Source organism: Malurus melanocephalus, unplaced genomic scaffold, assembly GCF_030028575.1.
Source record: "Malurus melanocephalus ecotype Western Australia unplaced genomic scaffold, MMel_1.1 scaffold_197, whole genome shotgun sequence".
Taxonomy (NCBI): Eukaryota; Metazoa; Chordata; class Aves; order Passeriformes; family Maluridae; genus Malurus; species Malurus melanocephalus.
In genome coordinates, this window is record NW_026623429.1 from 882,495 (window position 1) to 906,445 (window position 23,951).

Sequence of the window (23,951 nt, forward strand, 5' to 3'; positions counted from 1 at the left end):
CTTGTTAGTGTGTAATTTGTACAGTCATGGCAAGACTAAACAGACTGAAGCAGCCCCTGCCTGTGCTCCGTGTCTCTCTTCTGTATTTCCAAACCAGGGAACTGGCCAGACATGGACTGCCAGTGGGGKAGGTGCATAGCTGAGTACTATGAGAGAATAGTGTGATTCAAGGAGACTGAAATTCTGCAAATTAACTTCCTAACTGGGATATGTTTCATATTAAAGTGGTGGGGTAGTTTGGTTGGATTTCATGTAATTAAACAGCTGTTCTAACCAGTTGCTGAGGTCCTAAAAGGTGAAAAAAGTAGTGGCAGAACTGGTTTTAGTATCTCRAAGTAGTGAGATATTGACACGTTTTAAGGATGTCCTTTAATAATAGAGGTGAGTAATTAACCCTTAAAGAATGAGAATCAGGCACTTGTAGAGCCCCCACTCCTGCAGGCACAAGGCAGTCCCATGTGGGGAGGGTGCCAGGGAGATGCTGAGAGCTTAGGATCAGTCCAAATCCCACAGCTGAGTGAGGACACAGCAGTGACAGAACTGCAGAGCTGCTCCATGGCCTTTCCATCCGAGGGGTGCATGGGGGTGAGAGCTGCAGTGTGGATTGCTGAACTGGAGGGGGAGGAAAGCTGGAAAACGCAGGCTCTGAATGAAGAATGGATAAGAAACAACGGTGCTCCCACCTCGTGGCACCTCAGCCTCTTCCAAACTGGCACCAAGGAACACCCTGGGTGGCCGTGCCATGCTGGGGCTGTGACTCTTCTGCAGAATTCTGGCCTCAGGGATGGGACCAAAGCGGGTGCACACTATTACAGGGCTATGAAATTAGCCTTAATAACATTTAAAACCTTCACACATGCAAAGAGGTCACATATTTGCTTGCTCAGCTAAGMTCATCTTTCAATTTATTAAGGCAAAGCAGACAAAATTGTCAATCATTTTCTATCAAAAGTAGTGCTTTCATTGATAATGTGAACTACACCCTGCTTGCTCAGGCTTTTGTTCCCTTAGACAAGTTGTTATATTCCTTGAGTAAATGTTACCTGTYGGAAGTCMTTGCTTGAAGTACACTTATCAAAARTAATGGTAAAATTCCAGTGGGACTTCTGAGTCACCCTCCACCAGGGCTAGACAGACAAGCAGTGATGAAGCTGAAGAACAACACACATAAATCAGAACACCTGATGGCAAGGAATTCAATCCCTTAGCTTGTTTCATTATTGTTGCTTTAAAAATTAGCTATTTCTACCTCCAAGGAGGACTGGGAGGGATTTCTGTTCAGGAGCAAGAGGTGGCATGAGTTCAGTTTTGGTCTGAAATACAATCTTTCCCATCATTAGGGATTTCTGGAATACTGTTCCAAGACAATCTGTTTGCTCTGGGATGCTGCAGGGATCCAGAGGCACCAGAGCTCTCTAAAGACCCAGGGCTCACATCGTGCCTGACTTGCAGCACCAAAGTTTGTCCCATCACGTGCACTGGGACAGAGCTGTCCCTGTGTCTCCCTGTCCTCTTCCCACAGCAGAAGCTCTGTCCTGGGCTTTCCCTCTCTGAAGTGTGTGCTCCAACACTGCTTTAAACCCTGCTTTGCCAACACCTAGGGACTCTGGACTAACAGTAAGGCCTCACTTCCCAAAAGCTCAGGGAAGCACAAAGACCAGGCCAMTGTTCCCTTCAGAGATGGTACTGTTTAGCTGAAACCCAGGCTTTACCTTTTTTTTCTGAAAGATTTAAAAGTGCTGAGKGAGTACCCATGTTAGAATAGTCCCTATTCTTGTCAGGTTCTTGTCTGGTTTCATTTACTCAGTAATTCCTGAAACCTCTGCCATGCTACATTGAAAAGAAAAATACAACATTTTATGAGAGAGAGTTTAAAAGTACACCTGGAAAGAGATCCTGAATGCATTCAGATCTGTGACTGCTGTCTGAATGGGCTGGAAGCTCCATGTGGAWTTCAGTTCATGCCTGTATTGGCTGCGGCCCCACACCCTCCTATTAATTTAAAAGCTCCCTCTGAATTWCCTGAGCAGTTTACCTTTCACATGTAGGCCAAACAACAAACTGGGCCAAAGGACTGAAATCCAGACACTGTCACTGCACTGTGAATAATCAGGGACAGAGCAAATGGTCAGGAAAACATCCTGGAGCAGCAGCACCTTTGGGATGCTTCAGAAAGCTGTGCATTAGCAGCAGGTTCTCTTCTTTCCTGGWGGAATCATCCAAGAAATGCAACAGCTCTGTCTTTTTTTTTAAGGAAATTGTTGTCTGATCTCTGAACCCAGGGCACCTCCCTGAATTCCTTCACAGCACCCCTGCACTCCCTGCACCCARACTTTGTGGAAAGCCCCTGGCTGTCGCAGCTGGAGCTGGAGGGAAGCTCTACACCAKGGAATGCACTGCTGCTGCCCTCCTGATGAGTCGCTCAGTCATTGGTGCCTTTGGTCTCACAGCATCCCGTTCATTCAGGAGRCACCTGAGAGAGGAGGAGAGGGAGGAGAGGCTGATGAACACGGGCTGTTTCTGCCACACAGCCTCATGGGATGGGGCTGAGGCAAACCCACGTGTCACACCACACCAGCACAGCACTGATGGAGCTACAGCAGCTCACAGACCTTTAGCAGTGCACCACACACACGGGTCATCAGGCTGTGTTTGAAGGCAGAACCATTTGAAAATCAACTACTCTTGCACATACACACATCATCCATCCAGGCTGCAAGAGTGTACTTTTGGAATTGGAGGCTATTGTACTTTTTAYCCTCGTTAAATGTTGCTACATTTAACATAAATGCTTGCATAAAAAAGATMTTTGCCATTTTTAGCAAGTGCTACTTCCACAAATATCTGTCRGAGAAATACTCACCTTGCAAGGTTCCGTTTGGCCTTTGATTTAGAATTTAAAGCAGCATGAATCAATAACAGGTTGAAAACATCTCTCTGAAAATAAAAAGTCAGMAAAATACAAACTAGTAAGTAATTTCTAATGTATTGCTGATTACAATGCCTTGGTTATGAAATTATTAATCCACATAAAGGAAACATATCAACATTAAAAATAAATAGTTAATCTGCTAGAGAGTGTTTGCAAAAGGATTCAGTCACAAGCACAGTTCAGCTTTTTTCTRTCTAGGAGTGAAGTGCTGTTAATGAGGTAAGTGCCTAATGGCAGTTACTGGAAAGGGATTAAGTCACATCAACAAATTGTTTCTGGGTATCCTTTACCTGAGCATCACTGCCTCCCACTCGGACTAGTTCATAACGGATTGGGTACAGCAGGTCCACAGCTTTGTCACAATTCCCATTTTCAAACTCTACAAAAGCCTGGCACAGTGGCAGCCCCAAACCAGGAGCCAGGCAAAGCTGGTGGTCTTCAGAAGGTAMTCTGTGGAATGAAAAAGTGGTTAACTTCCATAAGCCAAAGCATAAATTATTTCAATGCCACTCTATCACTGGCTGCAGACAGGTTTGGGGTTTTTTTTACTGTAAAAAGCCTGATGTTTCAGGTACTTGACTCAGGCCATATCTTTTAGTGTGGTTATGCTACTTTCACCTTTTTGTCACTCATCCAGCAGTTTTCATTCTCCTGAATTTACCCACAAGTGCACAAGCCCAGCCCCTCCTACCCCTGCAACAAACAGTTTGGGCTGGGAAAGTAAAAGAACTGCAGTTTCTCTTTTGCTGACCCCACCAGAATATCTCACTGCTAGCCCTTTGCCTGGCCACASAGCTCCCAGTCAGGACCTTGCAGCTCCTTCTCCACTCAGCTTTACAAAACTTCCTGTGTCTTTCACTGGGCCAGCCTTCCTTTTCCAGCAGGCAACACTGCCCTATGTGTTTATCATTCCTTACACAAACTGTGGTGTCCTAGAAAGATAAAAGTGCACAACAGATGTTCATTAAACAGTTTGAGATGGGCAGTGGTGAAAATGATGGAATGATTCCTCATTTATGTGTTTTGGYCAGTATTTCCATGAGAAGGAGCTGGTGACACCRACCACCAGAGAGTGCCGTGGGACACTTGAMAAATCCTCATSAACTTTCTGTGGCAAAGGCCAGGGRAAAATACCAGGGAAAAAAGCTGAATGGGACTGGTATTTGTGCCCAGTTGTACYACTGCTTTCACAAAGCACATCTGGGGTACCATTTATACATTACATAATTGTGAGAGACATAAATTAATCCAATCATTAATATAACCCCTTCAGCTCACAGCCTGCTTTCTCACACAATGAAATGAAGCTTTTAATATTTCAAACTACAGCTAAAAATGTACAGTACATATGTATTGTTCAGGCTGAAAGTAGGTGACAGAAAGTGGGTGAAAGAATAAGTAGCCTATAAGAACACATGTTCATTAAAGCTTTTGTGGTGTTCAATTTTCTGTACTTTACATATACTGACATACCTAGATAAACAACAGAATAACTAATCAAAGATATTTGCCATTTTCGGCCTTAGTTAAATCAGATATACTTAGGCTTGCTTTGACAGTTACGTGTTTTCACAAGTATTCTTAAAAATTACACTATTCCTAAGAACTACATATAGTCAGGAAAAAACAGTGACAATTTCTGGTTCTCTCTCCTTTTTAAAGGCAAAGGAAGCAACAGATGCTTAAACAGAGGGAAAAATGGTGTAGTGGGGGAAGAAATTGCATTTAAAGCATCTATATGCCAACCCCTTAAAAAAAATCAAGGCAATTTACTGTCATTTAATACCTAAGGGAACACAAAACCTCCACTGTTTGAATGTAGAACTTAAATACTCAAATTTTTCAAATAATTTAATTTTAAAGCAAAATATTTTAGATTATTACTTCACTAGTACTTGAAATTTAATTTCATGCAGATGGACTTCACAACACATCAAAGAGTGGCCATTAGAATATTGCTACCATCTCATGTTCTATTATTAAAGGACCTTTTAAAGCAGAGCAGAAAAGAACCCCCACAGACAGCTGACACTTGCAGAATGCTTTTACTAATATATTTTACTCCTTGTCTACAACATAGCTCAGTGTGACCCCACTGAAAGCAAACAGAACTGCTCAGCTGGAGTCCAGGACCTCAAAYTCTAAAGATTTCTGCCCAACAAAAGGAGAAGCTCCTCTAGACATTYACTGATTTTCTGAGTTATGCTATGGATCTCCTAACTGGGTGGTGCTCTGCCTAAGCCAGATGTGTCCCAGTGATGTGCTAAGGCAGGGAGGAGTGTGCTGGAGCTACAGCAAGACAGAGACATCATCACCCTGTACTTCAGAGGGCTATTCACTGAACCCCCCAGTGCTGGAATCCCTTTGCTCACCTGGCAAGTTCCTGCAGCGTCGTTAAAAGCTCCTCAGTAGTTTTGTGGTCTTTGGCTCCAAGGAAGGACATCAAGTAGTGCACATCATTGAACAGAAGAATGTGATCCTTGGTGTGCTTCTTCGTAACCCCAAGGAGATCCTTCCATCTGTTCCCAAGCTTTACACCTAAGTGTAAAAAATACTTGTCTCTTGTAGCATTGCCACACGCAAAAGTATGACTTTGCAATGCATTTTCAGCCACTCAGCATAAAAAAATTCCCACTGAACTCAAGAAAACAGTCCCTGATGTGGTGAAATTTATGCAGCAATAACGCTCAGCTGCAGCCTGCCATATTTGGGCTAAGGGTTTTTGAAGGTCAGGAGTTTAAAGGCAGTATTTTAGTCTGCAYTGTGTGACCTGGCTTTATAATGAGATTGCTCATAGTGTTTTCTTGGAGGTGCTGCTCACCACAAACTGCCCGTAGCAATCACAAGACAGAGTTAGATGAAGGGTTTTATAAAACCCCCAACGCATCATTAGTGTTTAGCAGAACAGTGCTAAAAATAAATTAAAAAAAAAAAAAATAAAATAAATAATAAAATAAAATACATAAATAAAAAATAAATAATAAATAAATACTGCCTGCCCATCGTGTCCCCTGCCATGAACCTGTGTGTAAATACTGACTTCAAAAGGGGAAATAACACTGAGTTAGGAGAGTACAGAAAGCCAGAAGTTAATATGCCAATATTAACTATTTCAATCAGGATCAAAACAGAAAGAAAACCATCCACCTGGAAATTTACTTCCAGGAAGTGCTATGTTTTTTTAGAGGCTTATGTGCTTGCTTGTTCAGCCTCAGACCTCCAGGGATGAGAAAAGTGAATTTGTCAAAGAAGAAATATGTGACCTGTGCTAGATGGAGCTGAGTGCTGTGCCACACTGGCATGGAAAATGGAAGCTCTTGGGAAGAATAAAGCTTATACATTATTAGGAACTTCACACTGATGCTTTTCTCAAGAGCAGAACTTTCTGCTGAAAGGCTGATACAACTTGCTGTGTAATTACACTGAAATACTTCCCCAGCATGAATGGCAGGGGAAGGGGAAAAGAAAATTACAGTCATAAAAAAGAATGGCCAGAGGACATCCTACCTTCCAGATGGAGCCTGTACAGCATTGAACTGTTATCAACTATATCCAGAATGTTTCCACTTGCCAGGCACGGGGGAGCAATCTGTAATCACAAGTACTCACAGGCTGGCCAAATGATGTGCTAGTGGAAACTTAGACTATCAAACTTATTTTCACAGTACTAAATTAATTTTATCCTTCTATTAATTCAAAATTACATGTTTTGTAATTGTTTGTATTTGTTTTCCTAATTGCATCTTTCTTGAATACAGAAATTTGCAATGACAAAAACTTATATGGCTTTACACGTGTTGTTTTCTCAGTAAATATGGAGAGTCATCGAGGTATTTCATTTTTTCCAAAATTATATCATAAATATTACCTCACTTGGTCAAGGTTAGTAGATAAGAAATCTGCCCAGCAGCTTTCTTAATGCTTGCAGTATTTTTATAATACTTTTTAATAACTGATTCCTAATTCATTATTTTTATAAATTCCTTTTTATAATTTTTATAATCCTTACAAAGGTGTGCTATGTTATCTAGTTTGATACTTCTTATTTGTAAAGTTTGTTTTGAAATCCAGAGAGTTGATTTCGTCCCTAACATGCAAAACCAGTTCTTTGTAAAGGTGACTTGACTTTATCAGAAAATTGTTTTACATCCTTTTAAAAACCATGAATAAGAAACATGGACAGAATTGAAATCAGTACCACTGTAGTTATTTCAAGCACTCAAACCATGGRACACTAAAGTCCTTGGGGCATTTTTCCCCAGAATAGAGAAATTGTTTCCCTAAAAAACTCTAACAGATATAAACAATATTTATACATAGATCACACACTCTGATAGGTTTCAATCTCACACACAGCATGACCCTGCATGCTTTTAGAAAAGAAAAAAAGGCCCCTACTCACATGCTTGTCATAAATTGTCAAAGCAGCTTCATATTCCCCCTGGAAAAGCAAAGGAGAACTGTGTGGTCACTGTGCAGACACAGCAACCAGCAGGGACAAACACATTAACACACGTCAGAACAGCATTCAGCACTGCCTGATCAAAACAAACCAAATCAGGGAAACCTTGAGGTATTCAAAGCAGAAAAACCTGGATTTACCAGGCTAAAGGATCAGTATGTTGAGGTTCATCTAGTAACAAGTACCAATACTGGCCTAATTGAAGCAAGAAAGAGAAACATGAGATAGTGCCTCATTCTAATCTTCCTTTCAGRGATTTCTGCAAAAATTAGTGCATCCCATGGKGTATGCAAAGAGATGGGGAAAAAAMAATTTTAAATAGCCTTCAAAAARGTTGTGTAGATAGGAAGTGGCAAAGTAAATAAAGTATTGGATTCCTGCTGAGAATTATGTTCCTTCTATGTTACTGTGCTTTCTGGCCAAAGGATGCTGCCCTCTCAAAGACACCACATTTGTCTCCCTATTGAGCTGAATCACTAAGCATCAAATCCAAGGAAATTCTGACAGGCTGGGTAAAATTTCAACCATTTTTAAAGGCTTTCAATAGTAAGAATTAGCAACAATAATAATAGCATTGGCAACCAAGTTTAGAGTTTACAGCCTCTTTTTTTTACAGTCAGAAAGTTCTTGGCCAGAAAATCAATACTGAATTTGATAAAAATTTTGTTAATTTTTGTCTCAAAATCAGAGATCTAAGCTCATCTTSCTATCAAATAACTGTGCTAAATGTWATTRGTAAGACTATCTGATCTTCAAATGTGCAACAATCTCAGCAATATTTCAACATTCTAACAAAGATACTGAAGCTTTTGAGCAATGCAATTAAAACTCTCAAAGTAACCATAATAAAGAACTATGCCACTCTGTAAATGTAGCATCCTGGTATTCTATAAAAACATCCCTTTAAACAGCTGAACACCCCTTCCCCCATAAAACACCTGTATAAAAATAACTCATACCTTTTCAATATAGTATAAAGCCCAGTGCCAGTAATTATGGCAAGCAAGCATATCACTGTTCTGGAGAGAAAAATAAAAAAAAAAAAAAGAAGAGAAACTATTTACAAAATAATTTTCAAGTTATCTAGTCAGATTTCTGTTTCCTTCAGCAAAACTGAGTACTTCGTGAGACACAAAAGAGACAAGAAATTTAAATCAGCAGCCAAAGCACCTTCTCATTTGGTACATTTACCCTTGCAGCTATTCAGAAAGATACCTCAAACCCAATGTTTCCCCCAGAAACAATCATCTTCCAGAGAAGTTTCACATGGATGCCTCAGAATTCACCTTTCTGCAGGACCTTTTTTTTTTCTAATTTAATTTTTTAAATCCACATCTGTATCAAGAGTAAGATTTGTCTTAGATTAGGCATCGTGTCTGAATTAACCTGGCCAGACAGTGGAGTGGAGAGAGGAGGATGTGGAGGCCTTACAAGGGCCTTTCATCCCAGCCATCTACAACCTATCTCAGACAAAGAGGAATCTTTAAACAAGTCTTTAAACTCTTTAAACAAGTTTTACTACAGCCTACAGAAGCTGCACTAGATACCAAACACACTGGCAGCTCATCAGGTGAGATGAATTTTTGCTGGACTGCACCAACTTCACRCTGTCCTTTCCAGCTGGCACAAGAACTACAAATCCTCTTCCCCAGCCTGCACTTCAAGGCAATTGCATTTGATTTTTGTGAATGCATTAAAAATAGACACACAGAGATTTAGTTCCATAATCCTGTGGAGAAAGTTAAAATACAAGAAAGGTTCACCCCTCTCCTCCCACTCTCTCATAGTTAAACTTAATATTCTCACAAGTGGAAAAATCGTCTGTATTGTCATAGACACAACTGCAACATGCACTTTTAGGAAGCCCAAAGGTTCCCAATACCAGAGCCTTAAGGTGCTAAGATAAACATTCTGGTAACCTTTGCTTGTTTAATATTAAATCACAAACCAAACCCGAGCAACAGAAGCAGTTTAGTGTTTGGCATAAACACTGATAATATCAATTTGAAGGATCAGACAGCAGGCATTTCTCATCTGCACAGGACACAAAGAGGATCTGTCCTTATTCTGTGGTTGTGGTGAGACTTTGCAACAAGGTATTTATCCACTAGAATCATACATATTCATTAAAACATGTTTCTTATCTAATATAGAGAACTAATTCCTAGAACAAATTTGCATGCATCTGCCTCCTAYTGGAAGTCCTCTTATGGTCCTGGAATAATAAAAAAGCGGTTCTGGTAGTGATGTTCACTAAATGCTTTGATACTAAAGGTGACCTTTTCCTGAACKTTTTCTTTGCATATGGGTATGCACTGTTCCTTCTTTGTTACATGAACTGCAAACAAACTATAACTTGTAAAAACACCTGTAGTCCTTCTTATCTGTTTTCCCACTGCTTCCAGCCATGTTGATCATCATGCTTTTACACTCTTYCCTCTKTTTTTTTGCCAGTTAGTCTCTAAATTCTATTCAGCAAWTTCAGGGGGGCTGAAAATTTTTTATTCTCTATGTTAGTTATCACTGCCTCTTGCTTAAAAAGCTGGAGAGTAGCAGCACCTCAAGTGAGGATTTCTTCTAATATACTTTCCTATATATTTCTTCTATGTATCTTCTATATATTTCTTCTAATAAACTCTGCATTGCTTGTAACAGGTCTGCAGATAGGAAGGAACTGCATGCAGAGATTCAAGAACTTGGCTGCAGGAGTCAAAGACAACCTAAAAGGACCTTCTTCAAAGATGCCACAAAAACGTTTACCTTCCAGTTCTTTTCTGTTTCCTTCATAAATTTTAAGCCTTTCTCCACCTCTGCTTTCATTTCATTCACGTGAGCTATAGTGTGGAYAGACCATGCATCTGTCTGATTTATAGCCAAAGCCTGAGTGAAAAMCAGGAAAACATGATGAGTCTTACAAACTTGTAAATACAGACATTTATTACCACTTCTCTAGAAACAAGAGACTATTTTAAACTAGCTGCATCCCTGTACCACTCCATTAACCACAGCCCAGAAGTCTGATTTGGACAGAAATGGGAGAGAATATCTCCTGGCTGACTTCACTTCCCAGCTTCTGCTGCAGGGAGATGAACACTTGCAAAACACTTTAAAATGCAGGCTTTGATAATGACTGTGAAATTACATTTATTTCACAGACAGGCATCAATGAAAGAGCTGCATGCACAGGAACAACATATTCCAAGATACAATGCCTTGCAGATAGCCATTTCTTTTCCAAAAAATATGGCCAGCTCTGAGTATTCAGCCAATTCTTCCTCCTCAGCCCAATAAAGGCTTTTGGCATTTTGCAAAGTAAGCCATAAATCTAGTAAAGATTAAGTTTTAGGGTTTGGACCCTATTGTCACTTTCAGCAATTTGATGTAACAGAAGTTTTGTCAAGAACACTCAACAGAGATTAATTGTGCCTAAGACTCCTGGAGGACAGGGATAATCCTGAGGACTTGGAGAAAGTCAAGTATAATTATACCTTCATAAAAATGAAATGGGCTGGTTAATATTGATTCCTAGGAACATTGTACAATTAATTATTCAWTAATCCAGGAACCAGCATCTAGGGAAAAAATGGGAGGGGGAAGCAAAACAGGAAGGATTSTCAAGAGCAGACTACATCAAAACAATCCAACATTTTTTAATAGGAGCAAACAGCCAATTATACACATGGGAAACAGCAGATGGACTGATTATGGATTTTATAGAGGTTTTCTGACCTCATCTGACAGGGCATGCTCATAAGCAAGGGAGGCAAATAGAGCCTTGGTGAGGCAGAGATGTGACAACAGCTATCAACAAGTCTCACAAAGCTCTGTGAGMATTTCCATGTTGAGCTCCATCTCTTTGCTACTTGAACTGGTAACTGGCACAAAGCACCACCCTGAGAATCCTCAAACCTCTGAGCCCCAAGAGCAGACAGTTTACCTCATGGGCAACCTTCTCAGCACGGTCATACAGGTTTGTTTCCACCAGTCCAAAGGAGTAATAGCCCTTCACGTAGCTAACAAAAGGGGGAAAACCAGCACATCACCCATTAGAAACTAGTTTTAATTCAGGACTGAAAAAACACACTAGAAATAGCATTTCAAACTCCAAAAAGTCCTTGCAGTACCATTTACAACAAGGGTTCAAGCTGGCAGGATACAGAACYACCAAGCTAATTCTCAGAGGAAATGAGTGACCCAGAGACACCAGCATGGGAAACAGTGACAAAATCCACATCAGAATGGACATTTCCATCTCTGGATGAGATGGAATCMCCAGCTACACAGAACCAGCTGCTGATCTCCAAATCAGCTGCAAGATGCACCATGAAAAGGTTGGCAGCGCAACACTGTTGTCACCAAAGCTATGTGAGGATCTCAAAGGCAACTTTCTGCATTTTCTCCAGTGCCCACAAAACCACAGGAGGGCACTTTTAATGAAGTGTCCCTTTAAAACTGGTTGTAAATCATCCCCATTAAGCCATAAAGGCCCAATGAAAAGGAAAATTAGAGATGTTATATGCACCTGATTTATTTAATGGATCAAGATGAATATAGTTTTTTTAAAAGAAATTAAGACATTTTGCTACTGCTACTGTGAGGACATGATTTTACCCCGTGTGTCACACATCATGTGCCACATTTGACAGCAGTGACACACAGCTCACTAAAGAAAAATCCCTCAGCAACAGTGTCAAGAGGGGTACTGGGGAGGGTGACACATTCTATCTGTGATGGAGTTTAACTTCTATATCCCTGTTTTTTGTCTASATGTCTGTTTCCAACCAATTCTGAACTTTTAAGCCTAAACTTAAAAAGCATGTGTACGTGCACACAAGGTAAAGAGCAATTTCCAAYTGAAGCATGACCCACCTGCTCAGTGGAACATCAGGTGTCCAGAAAGGATAAACACGGGCAACAGAATCTCGCATCTGACGTTGATATCCCAGGTAGAAATAAGTGTCATGGGAAAATTTGAGGGCCAGCAGGTCAGTTGGGTGGCTCTGCAGAATCTGCTCCCATAGAWCACAAGCTTTTGGAAGTTGGCTAGAAATAAAAAATTATTTCCATTGCTAAAAGAAGACACATATACCTGCCCCTACTGTTAGTCCTGAACTCACACTATGCTGAAAAATAGAAAATWCAGCATCAAATGACTTACTTTTTTCATTGAAGGAAATTTTTAGTCTTTTCTAAACTAATAATGGTATAATCTTCATTTGGCACCCTCTGAGAAATCTTACGAAAGAAACGCTCTTGGGTTACACCAAATCACTTTAACATACAAGGAAAATGAAACAGGCTTAAACCATAAATCTAAAAAATTTCCTACAGGGCTGAATAGTTCCTACAGGAATCCACCATAATGAGTGGAACTTCGTATGTGCAAAGACACCTTTCCTCTCCTCTTGTGGGAATCAAACCCAGTGGCAGAGCTTCAGTAGCTTCCTGTTTTCTTTTGCTGAGATGAGGCAAATCCATGCTCTCCCACTTGTTTGGCAAACAAATGAAAGTGAATCATAGCCCCTATGTTCTGCAGTTCATATAGATTTATCATATGGAATGAAGCAGTGAGCCTGTACAGCACTTGTGACACTCTCATCTCCCTCTTTTATAGGGTTAATAGRTTTTGACGTAGGGAGACAAAAGAGAGAAGTCCTAATTTTCCTTTTGAGCATCTGAGTCTGGGTCCTTCTGTAGCCAAATACTTAATTTCCAAGTTCTAAACCACAGCACTGACTGATCTGTGGCAGATTTAAAACGTGGAGTGATGAATGCTAGGAATCTATGCCAATGGAGCACTTTACCTCCTACAGTGCTGCTCACCAGCTAGACATGGCACTTGGAGAGAGAAATTCAGGGACAATCTGTGACATCTCACCCCAAACCTTTGCTAGATGCCAGCTAACATCACACACCACTACTTCCAGCCTTCACTTCTGCCTGCAGGGAGGCAAAGAGAACCCTTCAGTCCCTCAAGCAGGGTGACAGAGGACTCACCCCTTGGCAAACACGTCCAAGGCTGACACGTGAAGCCTCTCCCGCTCAGTCAGTGGTTGTGACTTGGAAAGTGCCACCATGGCTCTCATGGCACTGTCCAGCTCCTCGTCGAGTCGYACGGTCCTTCCAGTGCCAATCAGCTCCAAGCCATTGGCAATGACGTGTCCCATTGCTGCAGGAAACAGCACAGCACCAGCTGAGCTCACAGCAGTCCCTTCAGCTCCACATGATACCAGGGGAGCTGAATATTTTTAACAAAACTGACTTGTGGCCACAGGGGTCCAGGAAGTCTCCCAAGTCTACAGTTCTCAAAATTTTGTCATGACAGCTTCTTAAATACAATGTGAAATGAAAAGAAAAACACAAAAAAGCATTCTGCCTGCTCTAGATTTTGAGGCAGTTTTACAGAAATCAATAAATTATCACTATGCCCTTGCACAAACAAAGTCAGTTAGAAACCACGACAACAGGCAGGAACCCAGCACTTTCCATGCTCAAAATCAAAGATAATACTCACTAAAGTTTGGATCGGCTGMTTTTAACTTGGAGAGACATCCCTCAATACCTCCAAGGTTCTCATTATTGGTCCAAGTGGCATACTGTAAGAGAGAGTGAGAAATTCTTTATGATACTGGACTTCTTTTTGTACTCACAGACATTTAAAATTAAAGTAAGCTACGCAAACAACTAAAATATAAACATTGCATTCAGGTAAGTATAGTGCAACAGAAAAATGGAAAAAATGGGGTTTAATGTAGTTCAGCCACCAGCAGAACCAATTAACGCTGGATTTCTAAGTGGTTTATGACACCCAGCTGATTTGACTCCAGTACCAAGTGGAATTAGCACACTGGCTGAGGTTTTCATCAGAGCTGCAGCATCTGGCACAGCCCTCTGCTAAAAGGGTTTCCTGCTGCCAGCTAAAGGCTGAACTCCTGTGGCAACCTGATTTTGAGGCTTTCCCAGCTGATAGGAAATTTAAATATCAACAACAGCAAAGACCATTTCATGCACAAGTCCCTTCACATCACTTTTTTTTATGGTTTGYGGTCATACCTGCGTCAGCACAGCATCGAAGAGCTTACAGGCTTCATTGCTCGTTGTGGACAGGGCAAGTCCAGCATCCTCCCAGGCCTGCACAACAAACACAAATGTGCTCATTTTACCCCCTCRTGTTTCAGGCTACACTGACAGTTGTTCAAATGGATGCTGTTCTAATATTTTCATCAGCTATGCAATTTTAAAAAGAAAAGTTGGAAGAACAGYGTGAGGCAAACACAAATCTTTTGTTCAGTTGTAGTGACATCTAAGGCTCAATTAGCTGRAGCCAGGAATGAGACTAAAGAAGCCAGAAATTACCAAGTGTAACAGAACATCTCRATGGGTTGCCCATCTCATGAGAGAGCCATTCTGAGTTCATTACAGCTGTTGGTGATCCCTCTGCTGCAGGCATACCTCATGTGATGTAGAGACATGTTAAAATAACCCTGTTCATCTATAAACTATAAATCTATCATCTTCTATAAATAATAATGTTCTTCTGAATCAACTTGCAGGCCAAACAGCCTGGCASAGCAAATCCACTAAGTCTCTGGAGTTAACCAACTGAAAATTTGGATTGCAGATTTATAAACAAGCCTGACAAAAATAAGAACATCAGCAATGGATAAAGCTAAAAAGCAAAACAGAACCTAGTTTCTAGCAATGTAACATGACTGAGGCACAACATCTCCTGGATGGCTGCTGGAAAATGAGCAGAGTTCATTTCAGAAGCTGCCTGAATCACTTCAGCATTACTTTAATGCAGTACACACAACACAGAGGATAGACATATATTATAAAAACAGACCTAGGGCCAGACAATTCAGACTTCTCCTAATGGGAGCTTAGTCCTTCCTGATGCTGCAAGAATTCAGCTCCTCTCGTTTTACATTTTAACGTATTTCCAAGCCATAATACTGTATCAAAAATTTTAAATAACCAGGCAAAGACATCTTTGTTAATATATCCTAAAGCTTTCCCACTGTGATTGGATTAAAGGCTCACATTCCAGCAGCTGAAGTACTTGACTCTTCAAATTACATGCCTGAAAGACTGGACCTGAATCTAAAATCACACGTTTTCTTTACAATTCATACTACATCCATGATACCGAATCTGACTGGAATAAACTTCCTAACACAATTTGAAGCACTAGGCAGCAGGTATTCTTTATCTGCACAGGACACACAGAGGATCTCTCCTCATTCCGTGGGTGTGGTGAGACCTTACAACAAGGTCTTTATCCATCATAATCACATATATTCATTAAAACATGTTTCTTACCAAATATAYAGAACTAATTCCTAAAACGAATTTGCATGCATCTGCTACCTACTGGAAATTCTTTTATGGTCCTGCAGAGTTATAAAAAGGGGTCCCTGGCACTCATATTCACTGAATGCTGCAATATTTAAGGTGAYCTTTCTTTAAACTTTTTCTTTGGGCATGTGCTTTTGCTTCTTGCTACATAACTTGCTAAAAAACCACCGCAGTCCTTCTTATCTGTTTCTCCATTGGTTCCAGCTATATTTAGCTACAACATTAAAAGGTGTATTCCTTTAAATCCTTTTATCTTTTTTTTTTTCTATTAGTCTTTAAATTCTATTCAGCAACCTTAGGGGAGCTGAAAATTTTTATTCTCTATGTCATTTATCATCCAGAAAAAGAATAAAGAGAAAAGTCAAGCAGGTAGCAAGGTTAGGCTTGCTACTTACAGGCTACTTTCCACGGTGCTCTGCAAAGGCCAAGAGACACCCTCAGCACCAGTCATCAAAAACGAGCTTCAAGGGTCTGTAAGGCAGTTGTCAGTTCCCCTTCCCACAGAGGCTGCCTTTGGGTTCTCTTACACTGATCTCCCATAAACTTCCTCTCTAACTCCTGAAGAGACTTCTCTGTGGTGCCTCTCGTATTAAGAGTCATGGCCTTTGCTCTTCTTACTGCTTCTYGATGAGACCAATCCCTTGCCCTTTCCCCTGCTCTAATCTTAGAGTTCAGTCTTGAGATCTGGTGACTGTTTATTTGTATTTTTTCTCTGCTAGAATCTTAGCTAACTCTGAGAATTGTGCTCTCTGTGGGCTGCCGTTGGCACCTCTGGTATTCCTCGCATGACAGATCCTCAGAGCTCTGTCACACACCTGTCACACGCAACCTTCAAGATTTTGTCTTAACCTGCCACTGCCTAATTAACCAAAACACAACCATAAAAGGAATTTATCAGAAAGAGAGCATGCAAATGACTAATGAGTAACCAGCTGCTACAGATCAGACCTTTTGACCCGAGGCTAGTTTAGAGTMAATCGAAGGCCTGACCCACTTCTGAGGCCCACGGAAAGGGCAGGTGGGTGCCTTGGGACCCTTGCGCTGGGAAGAGACCCAGAGATGCTCAGACATGGGTATGCTTCCCCGGCAGAAGGGATGGGTGCAGCGACCTTTCCCCATTTCCAGATCCCAACAGCAGCTCTCCTCCTCCGAAACCCACCCGAGTGCATGAGGGTGAGCTCCAGCCACAGCGCGCCCGAGTCAGCTCCCCGCCCGCCACAGCCCACAGCCCACAGCCCACAGTCCACAGCCCACAGCCCGCCACCCACAGCCCACAGCCCACAGCCCACAGCCAGCCCAAAGCCCGCCGGCAGCCCCCGGGACCCCCACGGAGGGCACCCGCTGTCCCCGGGCGCCCGGCAGGCGCAGGGCACGGGCAGGGCAGAGCCGAGACGAGCCGAGGCGAGCCGAGCCGAGCGGTGCGGTGCCCCGGGCGCCCCTCGCAGCCCCCCAGCCCTGCCCTCACCTTGCAGTCCCTCAGCGCAGCCATTCTCCCTCCGCAGCGCCGCGGCCCCACCGCGCGCGGGGGCGGGGCCAAGGGGGCGGGGCCGGCGCGAGCGGCGGGCGGTGGGTGTCGGGTGCGCGTGCTGTGCTCGCGCCGCTGCTGAGGCACCGCCGCGCGAGTTCGGTGGCCATTATTGGTCCCGCTGATCTTTGTTCCTTYTTACGGACCCACCTCCGGCCTGCGTGTCCGAAGTTAAATAGCGTCCTCACCGGCTGCCCGCCGGACTGGGCTCCGGTGCCCTGGGGTCGCTGTCCCAGCCGTTGGGCCACCCGAACGAGCAGGGCCCGGGAGCCCGCTCGCCCTCCGCCCCGTCCCCTCTGGCCTCGATGGCCGCGCTCCTMCTTCTCCTCCTGCAGCTGCTCGCCTGCTGCCGCCGGGACTCGGCGGCGTCCCCTGTCCGCCTCCAGCCGTCACCCCTGCGGGTCAGCTGCCCGGGCCCTCACGGCCAAGTCTCCCAGCGACAGGACAACGAGCACAGGGTGTCGTGCCTTTGGGAAAGTACCGTGACCCTGCATTACCAGCCCGCCCCGGGAGCGGGGCCGGAGGTGGAGGGGGAAGAGGGGCAGCCACCATCCCCACCTTGCTGCCTCTGGTACCTGAACTCGGCTTCTGTGAGGAACATCTCACGYTGGTCAGGCCAGGTGGTGCTGCAGACAGGACAAGCTCCCTCACTCGGGTCCTCCAGGCTTCTTACAGTGCAGTGCTCGTCTGCCTCCTGCGCTGCTCCCGAGTGCTTTCACCACAACGTCAGCGTCGAGATCTTGGGGCAGGATATGCGGCTGTTTGTGCTTTGGCCGCAGACACACTTTATCCGCATGTTGCAGAAGGTGGAGCTGGGCTGGTGTGCGCGCCTCATGAGTGCCGGCTGGCAGTACCGCTTCAGCAGCGAGGGAGGCGTGCCCTCGACCCTTCTCCTTCCCAGCAGCGAGTACCAGGACACACCATCGCCTGCCATCTACCCAACAGTTGAGTTGCAACACACCTGTGCCACCTACTACAGCTACCGCGTGACTGTGTGCTACGAGCGCCCYGGGATCCACCTTGCTTTGGTCAGGATCGAGCAGATGCCTCACGTAAACCTCAGCCTGTCTCTCAAGGTGGAGCCTGACTTGCTGCATGTCCTCAGTATCAGCTCCAAGCTCCTTAGTGTTCTTCAGCAGCCCCTCAGCTTATCCTGGTGGCTTCAGCCCCTTACCCTGAGTACACTTGCCTACAGACTGGTGGACACACAGGCTGCAGGAAGTTGGCTCCGTTCCTACAGTTCATTTACACTGCCGAGCAACTTCTGTGCCATTTCTACACCTCACAACCTGGATGAGATAGTGGTGGCCAGCATTTACTTCCATGTTGATGGAAAGAGGTTTGAGAAATTGATGGGTGAAGTGCACTTGCTCAATGGTACCCTGAGCTTAACTGCTGGCAAAGAAATTCCCATCCATGTCAACCTTAGCCCAGAGAAGACCAACAGAAGCACGTACATTTTCAGGTACAACCAGGGAACATTTCATACTTCTAAAGAAAACAACACTATTTCCACAGATCACCCTAACACATGCACTGTGTTCTACCAATACAAGGAGCTCTCCTACTTRCTCACCATAGAGTTTGTGGCCTTACAGTGGTACAAGTTCAATATRTACCTTTATATGAATCAGAAGAGGGCTTTGATTAGGTCTCTGGCAGAAAGAGACCTTGACATCCACATTTTCAGCAGTGGCCGTCTTTCTTTGCTGCAGAACTTTAGTTATTTAGTATGGTTTATCCCTGCGCAACATCCACTGCTACAGTGCAAGTGGACCTTCTATCTGCAGCTTTTTGACACACAAAAAGACCACATTGTCCAGAGTAGCACATACACATACAACAACCACATAAAAAACGCGAGGCGTTTTGTCCGTCGCTCTGCTTTACCCTTTGATGCAGAGAAATACACAGGGTTTGTGGCAAAAGTGAATTGCACCAGCAGTGCACCGACACCAGCTCTTTTAAGCTTCAGGATCAACAACCATACTGCAAAAACCGTAGAAACACCAGTGGTTTGTGAGAGAAGAGAATGTAAGATACGCAGGTGTTGGATTCAGAGACCTGGTCGCAGAACCAATATTTTGTACAAGAAAAAGGCATTATCTTTTTACCTCTTTGTCAGGTTGGACACAGAATGCCACATTGGCATATCTATCAAACCACTTTGGAAAGTCTACCGTGTTAAGGACACAARAACTGAGCCAGACTGGTCAAATCCAATAGACAGTTCTGCACTGTATGGCACAGATATGATACATTTAACTGTTCCCAGTAATACTTTAGATTTTGGGTTGTATCTGTTTTATTTCAGTGTTGAGGTAGTCCCRATTATGACCTCAACAGTTCTCAAGGCCTATGATTACATTTATGTTCAGATTGAGAGAGCTGATTTAGTAGCAAATATTTCAGGAGGCCCGGTCCGCACAGTGGATTTTGCTGAGAGCTGGACTCTTGATGGTTCTGAATCCGCTGATCCTGATCCACAGGGGGGACCATTGACATTTACTTGGTACTGCACTAGAGACTTCGCAGACTATAACACCATGAAATTTACCCCGAGAAACAGATGCCATCCACTCCAGAAGGATTTGAGATGGATAAAACACTCAGGTCCTGTTCAAACGATACCAGCAGAATCCCTCCCAGGAAGCACCTTATATTACTTTCGCCTGGTGATYCAAAAGGGCCATAGGGTGAGTCATGCTGATCAAATTGTAGAGGTGAATCCTGGCCCCCCACTCATTCTGGATGTGAAATGCCTTGAAAACTGTGGTAGATCTGTAATTCCAACAGAGAGATTTGCCATATCTGGAAAATGCTCAAACTGTAAACCAAAAAGCAAGCCACTATACTACTGGTCCCTCTATTCAGACACCTCTAAAGAAATTAATTTTGATTGGGACTCCAAAACATCAACGGGGAGGACTGGGGCTTACGTATCTATAAATGCTCTGACTTTCACAAAGCCTACATATCGACCCTATGCACTTCACTTAAGAGTAACTACCTGGGATGGTAGGACCACATCTGACAGAAAATCCTTTATGATAAATAATGCRCCTCGGCGTGGGAGGTGTTACATTAGGCCACGCCGCGGTGTAGCCTTTGAGACAAAATTTGTTGTTAAATGTGGAGGATTTTCTGACAACCATTTACCTCTGACATACAAAGTGATACTAGCTTCCAGAGTACCCCATACTACCTCAATAACTTCTGTGGTGCAAAACACATTTGGCACAATTCTGTACTTTGGTTCTCAGCCTAAAACTCCTCCGTCTTTTCTCCCAATTGGAGGGTCCTCTCGCAGGCCTCGCAGAACTTTGAAACTCTACGTTCAAGTCCGTGATGCCTTCGGGTCATTTACTCAGGTGGATTTACATGTCTACGTAAGGAAGCCACATAAAACTCAATCCCTTTCAGTTGTGTTTTATGAACTGCTGGCTTCAGCAAGTCATTTAACTGCGTCGACATCTGGGCGGACTGGGGATCGTCTTAGGGCTGGTTATTTGGTTTATCTGGCAGCCKCACTCTTAAACTATATTCGAGATACACCAAGTCCCCAGCTCCCTCAGGCTAAGCTTCGGGAAGCCGTGGTTAAAGGAGCCGTGAATATTTCAGCAAACAGCATCATGGAAGTCAACCAAGTAGTGGCTGTTCTTACTGAAGTCACAGAATTAGTTGATAAAATGAATGTTAGGTCACTAGACCTTGCCATTGGGAAACTGACAGAAGTAACAGGAAATTTGAAGGTACAGAGGAGTAAGACCCATTGGTCTGAGGAAGCAGAAATTCAGACCAGTGGAATAGTAAGATGCTTGTCTAACGTCCTGAGAGCTGATCTTCTGAGTTACAACAATGCAAGTGCAAATGCAATTCCACATGTTTTCTCCATCATGGATAGTGTAACAGATATAATTTTCCGGGGAAAAGTCCCTGAAGAAATGGAAACACTAATAGAAACAGGACGCTGGAATATCACTCTGAAGAAAAATGAAGCCTGGAATATTACACAAATTCCTGCCATAGACGACTGCCAGAATTGCTTTTATCCTACACCGAAAAAAGCAGATGGTTCAGAATTGACTCAGGATACTGTGTTTTCCACTGCCCTTGTTGAGTTTGATGAGAGCCCCTTCCCTTGGTTAGACTACACACCAGATATCATCTCAATGGTCTTGGGGTTTAAAGTGGCAGAGACTAGGCCTGATGGAGAACTACTTCCAGTCATGCCTGATAGATCAGACGCTTTTCTTATCAGGAAAGGTGGACTTACAACTATTCATTTAGTAATGGGACCTGATAAAACAGAAGCTTACACAACTGGAGGATTTTCTCTTGAGATCGATAAACCTTCCTCGAACATATACTTCCAGATCATCACAAAATTAAAAGCTGCTATCAAGGTGCTGATATTTGTAGGTACCAATCTCACTCACACTCAGCCCGTGGCCTCTTTTACTGCTTTTCACGACATGCCAACAGTTGCAAAAGGCGATGAGGACGCCATGGCTGACTGTARCAGTATGGGTCCCTATGTTGTCTGTCTCCCAAGCACCCTGCTGACAAACATAGTGCAGGAAGCTGGTGGAGGCACTCAGAACATCTCCATTATCTTGGAGACACGCTATGTCCTAAGGTATCCAAATCGGAAACTGCTGGGCATATACATYTTTAATGACCAGTGCCTATTTCTGGACGGGCCTGCAAGTCAGTGGAGCAAAGACAAATGTGTGGTTGGCCCCTTGACCGACTGGGAGAAGATACACTGTATCTGTCTCTCCGGGCTGCGTAAAAGGAGTTTGCCAGTCCCTTCTCCATCCAACATCAGGTTCCTGGCAGTCAAAGTCGTAGTTCTTCCCAACACAGTAGATCTGGGGAGAAACCTGATAGCAGACATACCTAAAAACCCACTAACCCTCATAACAGTGCTCTGCATTTTTGCCCTCTACTTACTTTTATGCTGCTGGGCCATCAGAAGGGACAGGCTTGAGAAGGAGATCAAGTACATTGTTGTTCTGCCAGACAATGAAGCCTCTGATCAAGGGATCTTTTTGGTCACTTTGTACACAGGYAGTCGCTTCAATGCTGGGACCAAAGCAGAGGTGTTTCTGCAGCTCATCGGCCAGCAYGGCAGGAGTAAATTCCGTTGTTTATGGCACCAGCCTTCTCCAGCTTTCCAACGGGGAGGCATTGATTGCTTTCTGGTAACTACTAGGAAAAACTTGGGAGATATTCGTTCCTTCAAGGTCAGRCTCAATAATGAGGGCAAATCTCCAACCTGGTTTTTGAGCAGAGCTGAAGTTGAGGACATGTCCACTAGGAAGGTCTGGTTCTTTATGTGCAGAAAATGGATTTTTCTTGACAAGGACAAACCCTTACGAGACTGGAAATTTTCTCCCATAGACACTGAGACACCTCTACAGAAATATGACTATTTTCTTATTAATTTTAACAGGAGACTGACAGAGTACCATCTGTGGCTCTCAATTTTTGCTCCTGTTATTGCTGGGKCTTTCACCAGGTTCCAAAGGTTGTCTACGTTTTTAGCAGTAATATTATTCACCTTGCTTGTTAATATTATGTTCTTTAATGCTGAAAAGAGTGAAGAAGCTCCAATATACCTGAGGCATTTGAGATCAATAGCAGTAGGAATTGAATGTGCTTTGCTTACCCTCCCAGTGGAAATGTTAATTATTGCCTTATTTAAGTATTCCCAGAAGGACCCTCCTCCTGTTGTGACTAAGATGTACCCAAAGGTAGATTCTAGGTACTGGAATAATTGCATAATACGCGAAGAAGATGCAAATGTAATTGAGACAGAGGAGGACACCGTAACTGTGAATTCCCCTCGATCGGGTAAAAGGTCCCAGAAGTTAGATTCCGGTTTGGAAGGGAGCTTCCTAGTATCCAAAGGTAAGATATTAATCACTACCATCAGGCAGCTTTTCAAGATCCGGGACACTGAGCCCCCGCTGTGCTGGTGGTGTTTCTGTGTGGCCTGGGGACTGGTTCTGGTTATAACTGTGCTCTCATCCTTCTTCATTGTGCTCTATGGTTTGTCCTATGGCTACCAGACTTCCCGAGAGTGGCTCATAGCATCTGGAACCTCCATTCTTCAGAACATATTTTTCAATTCAATTCTGAAATCCTTACTTTTCTCAGCTCTGAGYGCAATGCGTCCAAAATACTCTGAAGACATCAGATGGGTAACTCAGGAAAAGCATGTGGAGATTAACAAGGCTGAAGAAACTAGGTGGGATAGCTGAAACTTGCTGATGTCAGAGGCACYAAGCAGTATAAGCCTTTGGAAGCTTATGAAGACAAACATGCTGAAAAGAGCAAAAATTAAAATAAAGGTACTTATWTCCATGAAAGATTTAATCAATCACCTTGTCTTTTTTATCACTGCTGTTAAACTGAGAATCCCAACAGTTTCCACAACAGCCAGTCCCTAGTAGAAGCTGCTTTCCAAAAACTTCCCCCACCCCAGTTTTCAGGCTAAGCATGACCTTGTATCTCATGGCAGTTCCAYTGCCCTGTTTGCAGAGGTGATGCCCAAGGAGCCAGCTCTGTGCTGAGCATCACTCTCACTTCTGTCTGAGCACATGCTGATACAAGAGCAGAAAATAATCTGTGGCCTGGGAACTCCAGCATGTCCATCCCAAAGGCCT

The 23,951-nt window shown here is 43.4% G+C and overlaps 2 protein-coding genes across 2 annotated transcripts; one reads left to right on the forward strand and one right to left on the reverse strand.

The window, feature by feature from the left end:
• Nucleotides 1-2: 2 nt before the first annotated feature.
• TTC38 (tetratricopeptide repeat domain 38) lies at nt 3-17,285 on the reverse strand. The gene is made up of 14 exons (XM_057373449.1): nt 17,218-17,285; nt 14,448-14,525; nt 13,909-13,990; nt 13,392-13,563; nt 12,264-12,437; nt 11,332-11,407; nt 10,155-10,274; nt 8,354-8,413; nt 7,335-7,373; nt 6,440-6,521; nt 5,305-5,470; nt 3,223-3,382; nt 2,864-2,937; nt 3-2,473 (listed from the first exon to the last, which is right to left on the reverse strand). The coding sequence occupies exons 1-14, from the start codon at nt 17,239-17,241 to the stop codon at nt 2,380-2,382; spliced, it is 1,401 nt and encodes a 466-aa protein (XP_057229432.1). The 5' UTR covers nt 17,242-17,285; the 3' UTR covers nt 3-2,379.
• Nucleotides 17,286-17,509: 224 nt separating this feature from the next.
• PKDREJ (polycystin family receptor for egg jelly) lies at nt 17,510-23,652 on the forward strand. The gene has a single exon (XM_057373442.1). The coding sequence runs from the start codon at nt 17,583-17,585 to the stop codon at nt 23,544-23,546; it is 5,964 nt and encodes a 1,987-aa protein (XP_057229425.1). The 5' UTR covers nt 17,510-17,582; the 3' UTR covers nt 23,547-23,652.
• The last annotated feature ends 299 nt before the right edge of the window (nt 23,653-23,951 follow it).